Below are 13,187 nucleotides of genomic sequence, written 5' to 3' on the forward strand. Positions count from 1 at the left end.
TTTTTAATTTAACTTTTTAAAAGTATTATGTTTAACACTTTAAAACATATATTGTCCAGGCTGGCCTCAAACTCCTGGGCTCAAGTGATCCTCTTGCCTCAGCCTCCCTAGTAGCTGAACTATAGGCATGAGTCACTACACTATGGATTAAGTCTTTTGTTAATTAAATTATATTTGTGTTTTTATGCCCCATCCTTGTTAAAATATAAACTTGAGGCAACTTACGTTGAAGTCATTTATAATTTATCCACCATATCCACTAAAATGGAAGAGATGGAAAATGCCAAGTATTGGCAAGGAAGTGGAGAAAGTGGAACTTTTTGTATCACTAGTGGGAATATAAATTGCTACAACCAATTGGAAAACTGGCAACATCTCCTAAACTGAAAATAGGTATACCCCATAAGCAGCAATTCTAGCCATATGCCCAACAGACATGTATATATGAGTTTACCAAAAGGAATGTACTAGAATGTTCATAGTAGCACTATTCACAGAATCCCCAAAATGTACACTACACAAATGCTCATTGTTATGGACTGAATTGTGTCCCCCAAAATTCACAGGTTGAGGCCCTTACCCCAGTGGAACTATATTTGAAGATAGGGGCCTTTAAGGAAGTACCTAAGATTAACTGAAGTTGTAAGGATAGGGCCTTAATCCAATAGGACTGGTGTTCTCATAAGAAAAGGCAGAGACCCCAGGAGTATGTGCACACTGAGGAAAGAAAGGCCATGTGAGGACATAGTGAAGGTGGCCATCTGCAAGCCAGAAAGAGAGCCCTCACCAGAAATCGATCCTGGCAGCACCTTGATCTTGGCCTCTATCTAGCCTCCAGAACTGTGAGAAGAAAAAAAAAAAAAAAAAAAAAAAAAAAAAAATATATATATATATATATATATATATGTATACATATGTTGCTTAAGCCACTCAGTCTGTGGTATTTTGTTATGGCAGCCCTAGCAGACAAATGCACCCATCACCGGTAAAATGATAATAAATTGTGATATTTTTATGCAATACAATACAGTGACAAAAATAAACAAACTGCTTCTACACACATCAATATAGATGAATCTCACAAACATAATGTTGAGTGAGAGAAGTCAGATACATGTGAATAAGGGAAATGAGCTTGTATGAAGCAATATGTACTTATACCCAACTTGAAATTGATTTAAGATGCAGTCGCAGAGATTTGACCAATGTCAGTGCAAAATGAAATAATTTTCCTATGTCTAGAATATTCGTCCACCAGCAAAGATCAGGACTGTCAGATAGGGTAATTCATGCATTATGTTTCAGAAGTCTTTAATTAAAAAAAAATAACTTTTACATATTAAATATTTGAGTTACTTACTTTTTTTTTTTTTTTTGAGGCGAAGTTTCGCTCTTGTTGCCCAAGCTCAAGCAATGGCATGATCTTGGCTCACTGCAACTTCCTGCTTTCCAGGTTCAAATGATTCTCCTGCCTCAGCCTCCCGAGTAGTTGGGATTACAGGTGCCCACTACCACCCCCAGCTAGTTTTTTGTATTTTTAGTAGAGATGGAGTTTCACCATATTGGCCAGGCTGGTCTCAAACTCCTGACCTCAGGTGATCTGCCCACCTCAGCCTCCCAAAGTGCTGGGATTACGGGTGTGAGCCACTGGGTACTTACATTTTAAAGTAAATTTTACTTAGCATTTATTTTGTGTTAATGGCCTTATGTTTTCCACTTTGCATGTCTGTATCAGGTAGAGATCACTTTTACATGTTATTGTAATATATAATCTTGTTACAGTACATTGATTTATAATAGTGATAAGCCATGCATTTATTATTATACTGTTATTTTACAGAAAACTACTGAACCTTTTAGTACCCTATGGTAGAGAAATGATTCACTATTATTATGGGCATGCATTATTGTTTAAAAACACATAAAATGTAATAAATACAAATAACTTATGGTTTCAGGACTTTTTTAAGGTTAGTATCTATTGGGAATTTGGGAATATGTTTTCTGGGATTCCCCAACTTTGAACTTTCCTCTAGTCGTTCATTCCAGAAGGGCTGCAGGTTTTCTACTGGAGTTTTAGTTGACCTGAGCAGTACTGACTGCACTGTCTTCAGTCTGAAAACTGTAAAACTGGGTACCTAACCCCATATTTGTCCCTTCTCCCAAGTGTCAGCACCCCACCAGAATCTGTTCACTTCTATCCACTGTCCCATGCCTTCAGATGCCTGTTTTTATATTTTTCCAGAGTTTACATATAGTTGTTATCAACAGAGAGGGCTGGTTGAAGCAGAGCCAACTTGGTCCTATTAGAAACAGAACTCTTCTCCCTTGTTCTAAATAGAACACACCCTTGAGTATCATCCTGAGAAGGGTACATGGGAAATACATATTTTGAAAACTCACATGTCCAAAAAATGTATTTATTTTACTTGATTAATAGTTTGACTGATCATGGTTGTCACACACAATAATATTCTCTTAGAATATTTTAGACACTATACCATTATCTTTGAGCTTCCATATTGCTGTTACAAAGTTGGATGTGAATCTGTTTCTTGACCTTTTATATTTGACCTGTTTTTTCCTCTTGAAGTTTTTAGAATAGTCTCTTTGTTCCTGGTTTCCTGAAATTGCATAAGGATATGCCTTGGAATGGAGCTTTTTTCCATTCTTTGTGCTGGGTATTCATTGAACCCTGTCAACTTTAGAAAGTCATGTCCTGCAGTTCTAGGAAAGTCAATTTTATTCTGATTCTTTTCTTCTCCCCACCCCTCCACCCCACCTCATATTCTCCGGAACTCCTCCTGAACTTTGTGAATTGAACTGAACCTTGTGAATTGATCTTCTAATGTTCTTTTGTTTTCTCTTGTATTTTCCTTATTTATTTATTTATTTATTTAGGTCTTTTTGTTCTATTTTCTGATATGACCTCAACTTTTTTTTTCAATCCTTTTCCTGCATTTTGGATCTAGCAGTCCTATTTAGAGCTCTTCCTTATGCCTTTGTTGTTCTTTTGGTTTACAGCGTTCTTCTTTGTCTTATGGGTGCAATATCTTACTTATTCTCTCCAAGCATATTATAGTGTGTTATTCCCTTTCTGCTCTCTTGTTTTTTTCTTTGCTTCCTCCAAGGTCCTTTTAAAAATGTCTTTATTTTGGTCTTTGTCTTTTAGCTATAGAAATACTTGGTTGTCCATTCACATGTAAGAATGAGGCATTAAAAAGCTGATCAGAAGTTCTGAGTGCATAAGCAGAGTTTTATTGATTGGTGGGCTTCACTGGAGGGTGATAAGGTGGCTGGTCATGTTTTTCATTGGAGAACTCCAAATGTGAATATCTGTAAGTCTTTCTTTTGGCGGTTCAGTTTCCTCCAAAGGTGAATCTTTCTAATTCCTGGGATAGAAGTTTTGCTGGTAGGATTCTGGATGCTGAAAAGGTACAGGTTGTTAGTTACACTATGTAATATGTGGAATTTTATACAACTCAAGGGACATTTAAAAAAAAAAAGAAAAGAAAATTTTAATGTAGGCTTTCAGTATGCTCTCTCTCCCTTTTTCTTCGTTGTTAAATCTGCCCCAGCTGCTATTTACTGTTATAGGTAATGACTGTCTGGCTGGTGGTGTGAGTGGTAAGAAGACAGTTGTGGGTAAAGAAAGGCAAATGTATTAGTGAAAGTATGAAAATACGTTGTAAGGGTGCAACAGGCAGGTCAGCAGGAAAGGAGGTGGCTGCAAGGAGACAGAGGCTTGCTGGGGATTTTATAAGATGGTACTTGTACTATGTGCTGAAGAGGGTTTTGTGCAGTGATAATGCCAAGGTTGCAGTGAACTGACTTGCATTTTTCTATCTACTGACTGTCTGGTCATAGCTGGGCACAGGAAGATTGTGAGTTATTTGCACAGGAGGAGTATGTGTCCTGGACTATCAAGAAAGGCAGACTTAACTGCTTTCTCTTTTTGCTTTCCCCTGGTCCTGTCAGTCTGACTTGTTTCCCCTAATTATAATTCGAGACTTGCCAGTTTCTGCTGGAGTGGAGGGGGGCAGGAATCTGGCTATCCAAGTAGAAGGAGGGCATCTAAGGAACTGTCTTTATCTTATTTTCAAACAGATACCCCTGTTTGCAGCCTAATTAACTCCTTACCTATATATTCAAATGTATCTGCTAGTGCCAAGCCTTTGGAGAGTTCTTTGGTGAGAACTGGTCTGCTTCATTTTGGCTCTGTACTCTGCCTCTCACCTTCTGGTTTCCCATCAATTAAGGTTCTGCTCATCCAAGTAAGGAAAGCAATGCCAGTCGTTCCTTCTAGGCTCCCTAATCTTTCCCAGTCATTCTCTTAGAGAACACTTCCCCCATCACTTGCCTTTGGGGAGGATAAGTCATCCTCTTCTTTCCCAAGGGGAAGGAAGGGAAAGGCTCTTATCACACATACTATACCCAAAGGCTAGTGACTGTTGTTCCATTTCCCCCTCCTTGTAAAGACACTGTGTTGTGGGGTATAACAGGAGATGGTGGAGGGGGGGTGGCAATAGAAGTGGCACTGCTTATATAACCATGAGGGCAGAAGTCTAGACCTAGTGGCTGTTGGCACTAGGCTCACTGGCAGCTCTCTTTAGAAAGTTGGGGGATACTTAGCACTCTAACCATCAACTTTGTGGCTTAATTGTAATTCTAGGACAAGAGGGAAATATTGCACTTACAGAACTGCTTACTGTTCCATTGCATAAGTGTATCCAAATGTACTTAACCAAATTCCCCATTGTGGGGCATTTCTTTTTCACTTTTGTGATGCTAGGAACAGTATTACAGTGATCATCCTTGTAGTAGTTAACCATTATTATGTCCATAGGTAAAATTTCTATGAGTTTCATACTTCATAAAAACATATGCATTTTTATGAAGTACTTTCATTAAATATTTTCTGTTTGCCTGAAATCTGGTACTATTTTTATACTCCTCCCAGCTGTACGTGAGAGTGTTGTTTGAGGTAACCTAACAGGAGGAGATTGACAGGAACATGAACAAGAACTGATTCACATGTTAGGAGGGTGACACAGCCCAACTCCAAGGGGACAGAGACTCCTGTGCTAAGGACCCTTGCAGAGCTCATTCTATGTATCTCTTCACCTGGCTGTGTATTTCTTTCTTTTTCTTTTTTTTTTTGAGACGGAGTCTCGCTCTGTCACCCAGGCTGGAGTGCAGTGGCGCGATGTCTGCTCACTGCAAGCTCCGCCTCCCGGGTTCATGCCGTTCTCCTGCCTCAACCTCCCCAGCAGCTGGGACTACAGGCACCCGCCACCATGCCCGGCTAATTTTTGTGTGTTTTTAGTAGAGACGGGGTTTCACTGTGTTAGCCAGGATGGTCTCGATCTCCTGACCTCGTGATCCGCCCACCTCGGCCTCCCAAAGTGCTGGGATTACAGGCGTGAGCCACCATGACCAGCGTATTTATTTCTTTGAAGATATCCTTTGTAATAAACTATTAAACAGGAATCTTGGTCGACCAGAATCTTGGTCAACCACAACGAAGGAGAAATGATGAGGACGTGCTGACAGAATCATTTCAACTCTTCTCAATTGATCATCTTCCTAAAAGGTGACTAAGTGTAATGTGGTGAATGTGAGTGAATCTTTCTTGAGGGTGAGATTTGAAACCTCTGGAAATAATTAATGACAACACCAAATTCTCAACCTTCAGAACTATAATGAAGGCAGAGACACTGTAAAAGACTGAATTAAATACCGCTGGCCCCAGGACTGGACCTGATCATATTTCTTGGACTAAACCTCTGATGCAAATCTGTTTTGATCAATACTCTTGGATCTCCCATCACCCTAAGATAGTATAGGGCCATAGAAATGAAATTCAGACTGTTTCATTTAAATTGATGTTCCATCATGTTCTTCTTTTTTAGTTTTATTTTTTATTTTTGGACACTGTTGCCCAGGCTGGAGTGCAGTGGCATGATCTTGGCTCACTACAACCTCCCCCTCCCAGGTTCAAGTGATTCTTCTGCCTCAGCCTTCCGAGTAGCTGGGATTACAGGTGCCTGCCACCATGCCCAGTTAAGTTTTTGTATTTTTAGTAGAGATGGGGTTTCACTATGTTGGCCAGGCTGGTCTGGAACTCCTGACCTCGTGATCTGCCCACCTCGGCCTCCCAAATCCATCATGTTCTTATTAAAAATTTGAAAACATGTTGCCTCCTATTTACACCAGAGGATACTTGGACAAGAAATATAATTATGGTACCATGTTTTCTTCTTGCCTTCTTGCTTCATTCCAAAACTTGCTTACTCTTCTCTTTTCATATTCCCAAGTTCCTCTGGAGTCATTATACAGAACAGAGCATACTGGGAAAGCATTATGTTTAAAAGTCTCTAAGGATGCAGTGTCCATTGATGGATGAATGGATAAATTGTGGTCTATATACACAATGAAATCAATGGAATATTATTCAACCTTAAAAAAGGAGATCCTGCAATTTCCAACAACATGGATAAAACTGGAGGACATTATATTAAGTAAAATAACTAGATACAGACAGATACTACAAGATCTCACTTATAAATGGAATCTTCTAAAAAAAAGTCAAATAATTAGAAACAGAGAAATCAAATATGTAGAAATAGAATAGAGTAGTCGTTACCAGGGATGGGGGGTTGAGTGAGGAGAAGGGGAATAGATGAGGAGAGGCAGGTCTCTTTTGGTAGCAAGTTGCAATTACAAAGGATGACTAAGTCTAAAGATCAAATATACAGCATGAGGACTGTAGTTGAAAATAGTGTATTGTACACTGGAAATTTGCTAAAAGAAGATTTTAGGTGCTCTTACCACCCCCAACCTCACACACAAAAGGTAACTGTGAGATGATGGATATGTCCATTTCTTTGACTGTAGTGATAATTTCACTGTGTATATCAAAACATCATGTAGTACACCTTAACATATACAACAAAAAAGTTTAAAATATTTTTTTAAACGAATATCCATTTTCCTTGCTTGGGATAGTTTATCTTTTTCCTTCTCTCTGCCAATTTGGATAGAAGAATGGCATCTTATTATTTTACTTCGCAGTTGTTATTACTAGTAAAAAAAAAAAAGAATGATTTTACATATGCTTCTTGTCCACTGAGCTATCTTTTTTTTTTTTTTTTTTTTTTTTTGAGATGGAATCTTGCTCTCTCGCCCAGGCTGGGGGGCAGTGGCGCAATCTCCCTCCCTCCCTCCCTCCCTCCCTTCCTCCCTCCCTTCTTCTTCTTTTTCTTTTTCTTTTTCTTTTCTTTTTTTTTTGGAGACACGGTCTCCCTCTGTAGCCCAGGCTAGAGTGCAGTGGCATGACCTTGGCTCACTGCAACCTCCACCTCCCAGGATCAAGGATTCTCGTGCCTCAGCCTCCTGAGTAGCTGGGATCACAGGCATGCGCTGCCATGCCAGCTAATTTTTGTATTTTTTGTAGAGATAAAGTTTTGCCATGTTGGCCAGGCTGGTCTCCAACTCCTGGCCTCAAGTAATCTGATCACCTCCGCCTCCCAGAGTGCCGGGATTACAGGCATGAGTCACCATGCCTGGATTATACCAATAAAATTTTTTATTTTGCATTTTGTAACTTCTGAGTAACTATAATAGAATTCTTATAAGACACTGTTATAATAAAAATAATTTTGTGATATTTCATATGTAATTTCACTATATAGAAAATCAGGTATTGTAATTTTACAGGTGACTTAGGAGAGGTGACCTGACTGAAGTTCAGTGAGTCACATTTTGATATTATAGTATATACGAGACCACAGAGTAAAAAAGAAATCACCACTGAGGAAGTTTGTAAGGAATTATTTATTCACCAAATATGCTTTTGGAGGCCTGTCTTCTTTCTTGGTTGTTTTTCAGAATTCAGTTTTCCCCCTATGTTGTGTAACGTGCCTGTGCTAAGGAAAGATTAACTTTCTAAATGACAGCAGACCATACCGAGTGGGTGGTGTTGCTCTGTTTTTGCTATGTTCCTTAAAAAGCAGCTCACTTTTTTTTTTTTTTTTTGAGATGGAGTTTTGCTCTTGTTGTCCAAGCTGGAGTGCAATGGCATGATCTTGGCTCATGCAACCTCCGCCTCAGGGGTTCAAGCGATTCTCCTGCCTCAGCCTCCTGAGTAGCTGGGATTGCAGGCGCATGCCACCACATCCGGCTAATTTTTTGTATTTTTAGTAGAGACGGGGTTTCACCATGTTAGCTAGGCTGGTCTCAAACCCCTGACCTCAGGTGATTCGCCAACCTCAGCCTTCCAAAGTGCCACGATTACAGGCATGAGTCATCATGCCCGACCAGCTCACTTTTTAAAAATATATATTTTATTTTAAGTTCTGGGGTGCATGTGTAGGATGTGCAGATTTGTTACATAGGTAAGTGTGTGCCATGGTGTTTGCTGCACCGATCAACCCATCACCTAGATATTAAGCCCCACATGCATTAGCTATTTATCCTGATGCTCTTCCCTCCTCCCCCCTGCTCCTGACAGGCCCTGGTGCGTGTTGTTCCCCTCCATGTGTCCATGTGTTCTCATTGTTCAGCTTCCACTTATGAGTGAGAACATGTGGTGTTTGGTTTTCTGTTCATGTGTTAGTTTGCTGAGGATAATGGCTTCCAACTCCATCCATGTCCCCGCAAAGGATGTAATCTCGTTCCTTTCATGGCTGCATAGTACTGCATATGTATATGTACCACATTTTGTTTATCCAGTCCATCATTGATGGGCATTTGGGTTGATTCCCTGTCTTTGCTGTTGTGAATAGTGCTGCAATAAATATACGTGTGCATTTATCTTTATCCCGTAATAGAATGATTTATATTCCTTTGGGTCTATATCCAGTAATGGGATGGCTGGGTCAAATGCTATTTCTGGTTCTAGATCCTTGAGGAATCACCATACTGTCTTCCATAATGGTTGAGCTAATTTACATTCCCACCAACAATGTAAAAGCGTTCTTATTTCTCCACAGCCTCACCAGCATCTGTTGTTTCTTGACTTTTTAATTATCACCATTCTAACTGGCATGAGATGTTATCTCATTGTGGCTTTGATTTGCATTTCTCTAATGACCAGTTGTGCTGAGCTTTTTTTCATATGTCCGTTGGCCGCATGAATGTCTTCTTTTGAGAAGTGTCTGTTCATGTCCTTTGCTTACTTGTTGATGGGATTGTTTGTTTTCTTTTTTCTTATAAATTTGTTTAAGATCCTTGTAGATTCTGGATATTAGCCCTTTGTCAGATTGGTAGATTACAAAATTTTCTCCCATTCTGTAGGTTGTTTTTTCACTCTGATGATAGTTTCTTTTGCTGTGCAGAAGCTCTTTAGTTTAATTAGATCCCATGTGTCAATTTTTGCTTTCATTGCAATTGCTTTTGGTGATTTCATCATAAAATCTTTGCCCATGCCTATGTCCTGAATGATATTGCCTAGATTTTCTTCTAGGATTTTTATGGTTTTGGGTTTTACATTTAAATCTTTAATCCATCTTGAGTTAATTTTTATATAAGGTGTAAGGAAGGGGTAAAACCAGTTTTGGTTTTCTGCGCATGGCTAGCCAGTTTTCCCAGCAACATTTATTAAACAGGAAATCCTTTTCCCATTGCTTATTTTTGTCAGGTTTGTCAAAGATCAGATGGTTGTAGATGTGTAGTCTTATTTGTGAGATCTCTATTCTGTTCCATTGTTCTATGTGTCTGTATTGGTACCAGTACCATGCTGTTTTGGTTACCATAGCCTTGTAGTATAGTTTGAAGTTCACTAGCATGATACCTCCAGCTTTGTTCTTTTTGTTAAGATTGTCTTGGTTATATGGGCTCAAAAAGTAGCTCACTTTTAAGCTTTTTTTTTTTTTTTCTTTTTTTGCTTGTATACACCAAAGGTGGTGTTGGTTCCAAATGAATTCTCAAGAATAATATCTAAACAGACAGGTGCTTGGCATGGGCATTGACATTTACATTGGTTTGTGTGATTTCTTTTACCTTTAAGATTGCTTCTGTTTCTAAAATTACTTTCTATAGTGTCATTTCATTATTTTAATACCACTCTATTTGAATATGATACCAGACCTCATGGAAGTCAAATAGCATTTCTCCTGCAAAGTTGGCTATTGCGAATGATGTTTTTAACGTCCTTTGAGGTGGAGTGGTTATTACCTGGAATGTGACAATTTCAATCTTTCATAATAGCTATGTGCTTTGTTGCATTTTAAAGACATTTGCTCTAGAACAGTTGAAGAATTAGGTGCTTGTGTGTTAAATACCACCTGATAATTATCTCAAGGGAGAAGTTGTTTAGTTTAAGCTTAATCTAAATAAAAGATAACCTGTCATACTAATTTTCAATAAGGCTTTAGTAAGATGGATGTCCAGAATTTAGCTTAATTGCTTCCACTACGACGTAAGAGTGATTTGTGTGTCAAAATTAAGCATGTTGGCAGGTCATCCTGTAAAAGTTTGTATGTGGAGTTGAAGTAAACTTACATTTTTACTTGAAGCTCTTTTTAACAGTTTATTTCTTCTGCCAGTTATTTTATTGACTGTTAATTTACCACCCCTCTTAAAAAAAAAAAAGGTGAGAGGAAAAAGGCCACAGCATCATCACATTTATATATGAGTTCCCTAAACCATATGGTGATTTCTAATTAGAATACAAAAGATTCTGTGATGAGACTAACTTCATAATAGCTGTAACAGTGGGCATCACAGAAGGAGAGAGTTTTCTTCAGTTTCCAACAAGGAGACTTTTGAGAGAAACTGTGTGGTCTATAATTGTCCTTATACTAGAAGTCTGACAAAGTTATTGATGTGCAGATCAAGTTGGTATTTCGAAGGTAGTAATTTAATTCTGGAGGTTTGATCCTCTCAGTCAGTGGCTTGACTTGATTTTTTTAAAATGCAGCTTCAATATTTAATTTCACATGTACCCTCTCAGTAGAGATTTCAAAGGATACTTTGCTGGATGCTTGACTGCCTTGTCTATTTGCTCTTGTTTTGCATGCAAGAGAGAGCCAGAAGCTTTCTTCTCATTGTGTACACATGGTATTAATGGATTTACTCTGCCTGTATCGTCTCATTACTGGAAACAGCTAGAAGCACAGAAGTCTTTCAGTGTATGCAAATAAGGCAGAATCATCTACCTGAGAGTTAATATTCTCTGCTTTTAAGTGTATTCTAAATCTAATGTTTGTATTTAGAGCATAACATCCTGTTCTTTTTTTTTTTTATGGGCAAAAAGCTAAGCAGACTCAGGCAGCTGTTTGATGTTGGCTTCAAGTGTTATTAATTTCATATCTATTATTCTTTTCACTGTAGCACAAGTGAAGCTGATGTGGAGGCTGTCATGGATAAGTTGTTTGATGAGCTGGCTCAGAAACAAAATGATTGTACGTAAGTTAATTTCTCTTGAAAGAGAATACATTTAGAACACAATGCCCAATCTCCACTGACCAATTAATAAGTTCCATTGCTGTATATGGGTTGATGCCACGCTCAAGTGGCAGTCATTGTATCAGCATTTTGTCTAATTTATGTGTTGAATCATGTGCTATTATTCATCAAGCTATGCATTTCCTATCTGTAAGAGATGAATTTTATAGTAATTATCCAGACAAGATTGAGTCTTTGTTCATGTTCCCATAGTAACTAGACCAAGGATTCTAAAAGTGCAAGGCAGAGAGCTGCGCCTGAATAAAGCCTGTGGAACCATTGCCGACTGCACATTTGAAGAGCTGTGTGAGAGAGTAAGTATCCAGGCACGTCCAGACTCACTGGCCTTTTCACATGTTAAAATACTTCATGATTTCCTCTCTGCCCGTTTCAGATTTTAAAATACCATTCACAGAGTCAGAACCGATTTAAAAGTCTCATTAAGGGAAATACTCATCTATATTTGCCATGTGCTTTTTATAGATATAGGCACAAAATTTGCACTTAGAAGGGCTCTAATGCAAAATTAGAAATGCAGAGAGAACTGTCAACTGTTGCTAGAAGCAAAAATAAAATCCGTTTTGGGGCTGTTTTGTAAAAGTCAAACAAGAGATTTTGGAAAAATATTTGAGGTGAGAGTTAGTGTGTGGGAAAAAGGAAGATGAAATAATGCTAGCATGATCCAAGGAAGCATCAATAAAATAATTTCCACCCCTTGTACTCATTGCCCATCTATTATTGCCATAACATCGGACCTACCAGGGCCAGGGTCAAAGAAGGTGAATTTCTGTAACTGTGACATTTATATTATATAATAAATAATATGTTCAACAGAGAAAAAATGTTTACCAGTATATGCACACATTCATATAACTGAGAAAGATCTTGACTGCAGATTCATTATAGATATGAATTCTGTCTTAAAAAATCTGGAATTCTCAGTACTCAATGGATATTCAATGTATTGATTGATTGTAAATCTTGAGGAAAACATATTCAAATTAGATAGAATTTTAAGCTTAATTTCTCGATTGACATGCTTAATTTATCATTCTAGCTGGTCTCTGATTTATCTTGACTTTTAGGTAACTAAAGAACAGTTGCTTTTCAGTAAGGGAAAAGACAAAATACGTATACCTGCGGCCATTTTATGAGTGCTTTTCTTAAAAGCTAGTGACAGCCGGGCGCGGTGGCTCCCGCCGGTAATCACGAGGTCAGGAGATTGAGACGATCCTGGCTAACACGGTGAAACCCCGTCTCTACAAAATATACAAAAAATTAGCCGGGCGTGGTGGCGGCGCCTGTAGTCCCAGCTACTCGGGAGGCTGAGGCAGGAGAATGGCGTGAACCCGGGCGGCGGAGCTTGCAGTGAGCCGAGATCACGCCACTGCACTGCAGCCTGGGCGACAGAGCGAGACTCCATCTCAAAAAAGCAATTATTTAGCACTTCAGAACCAGTAAAGTTTAGGATCAATGAGGATCCTCCGATAGGGTGGTAATGTTGATTTCTGTTAGTGAAAGTCATTCTGGGTGATATGGACCTTTCAGATCTCTCCTGGATCAATCTTTAAGGTCCTGATAACCTAACATCTCCTGACAAAATTCTATTAAGGCTCCCACTTAGGTTTGACTTATTTTGCAAGAAAAAATCAACTTCAGAAGAATCTTGTATATCCAAAAGGTGAAGCTCCTCCACTCTCTGCAGAAGAGGACCCAGTGGGGAACGGGAAAAGACAGGC

The 13,187-nt window shown here is 38.8% G+C and overlaps 1 protein-coding gene across 18 annotated transcripts in view; it reads left to right on the forward strand.

Annotated features, from left to right (window-relative positions):
- AFG1L (AFG1 like ATPase) overlaps positions 1–13,187 on the forward strand; it is a 256,149-nt gene that overhangs the window by 169,082 nt on the left and 73,880 nt on the right. For all 18 annotated transcript variants that reach the window (XR_011623284.1, XR_011623285.1, XM_071096259.1 and 15 more), the window contains 2 exons: positions 11,335–11,405; positions 11,662–11,762. Coding sequence is in view for 16 of the 18 variants with exons in the window: in XM_071096259.1 (XP_070952360.1) it covers positions 11,335–11,405; positions 11,662–11,762 (172 nt within the window). In the remaining 2 variants the exon portion in view is untranslated. The remainder of the gene's footprint in view (positions 1–11,334; positions 11,406–11,661; positions 11,763–13,187) is intronic.

Source organism: Macaca nemestrina, chromosome 5 (assembly GCF_043159975.1).
Source record: "Macaca nemestrina isolate mMacNem1 chromosome 5, mMacNem.hap1, whole genome shotgun sequence".
Taxonomy (NCBI): Eukaryota; Metazoa; Chordata; class Mammalia; order Primates; family Cercopithecidae; genus Macaca; species Macaca nemestrina.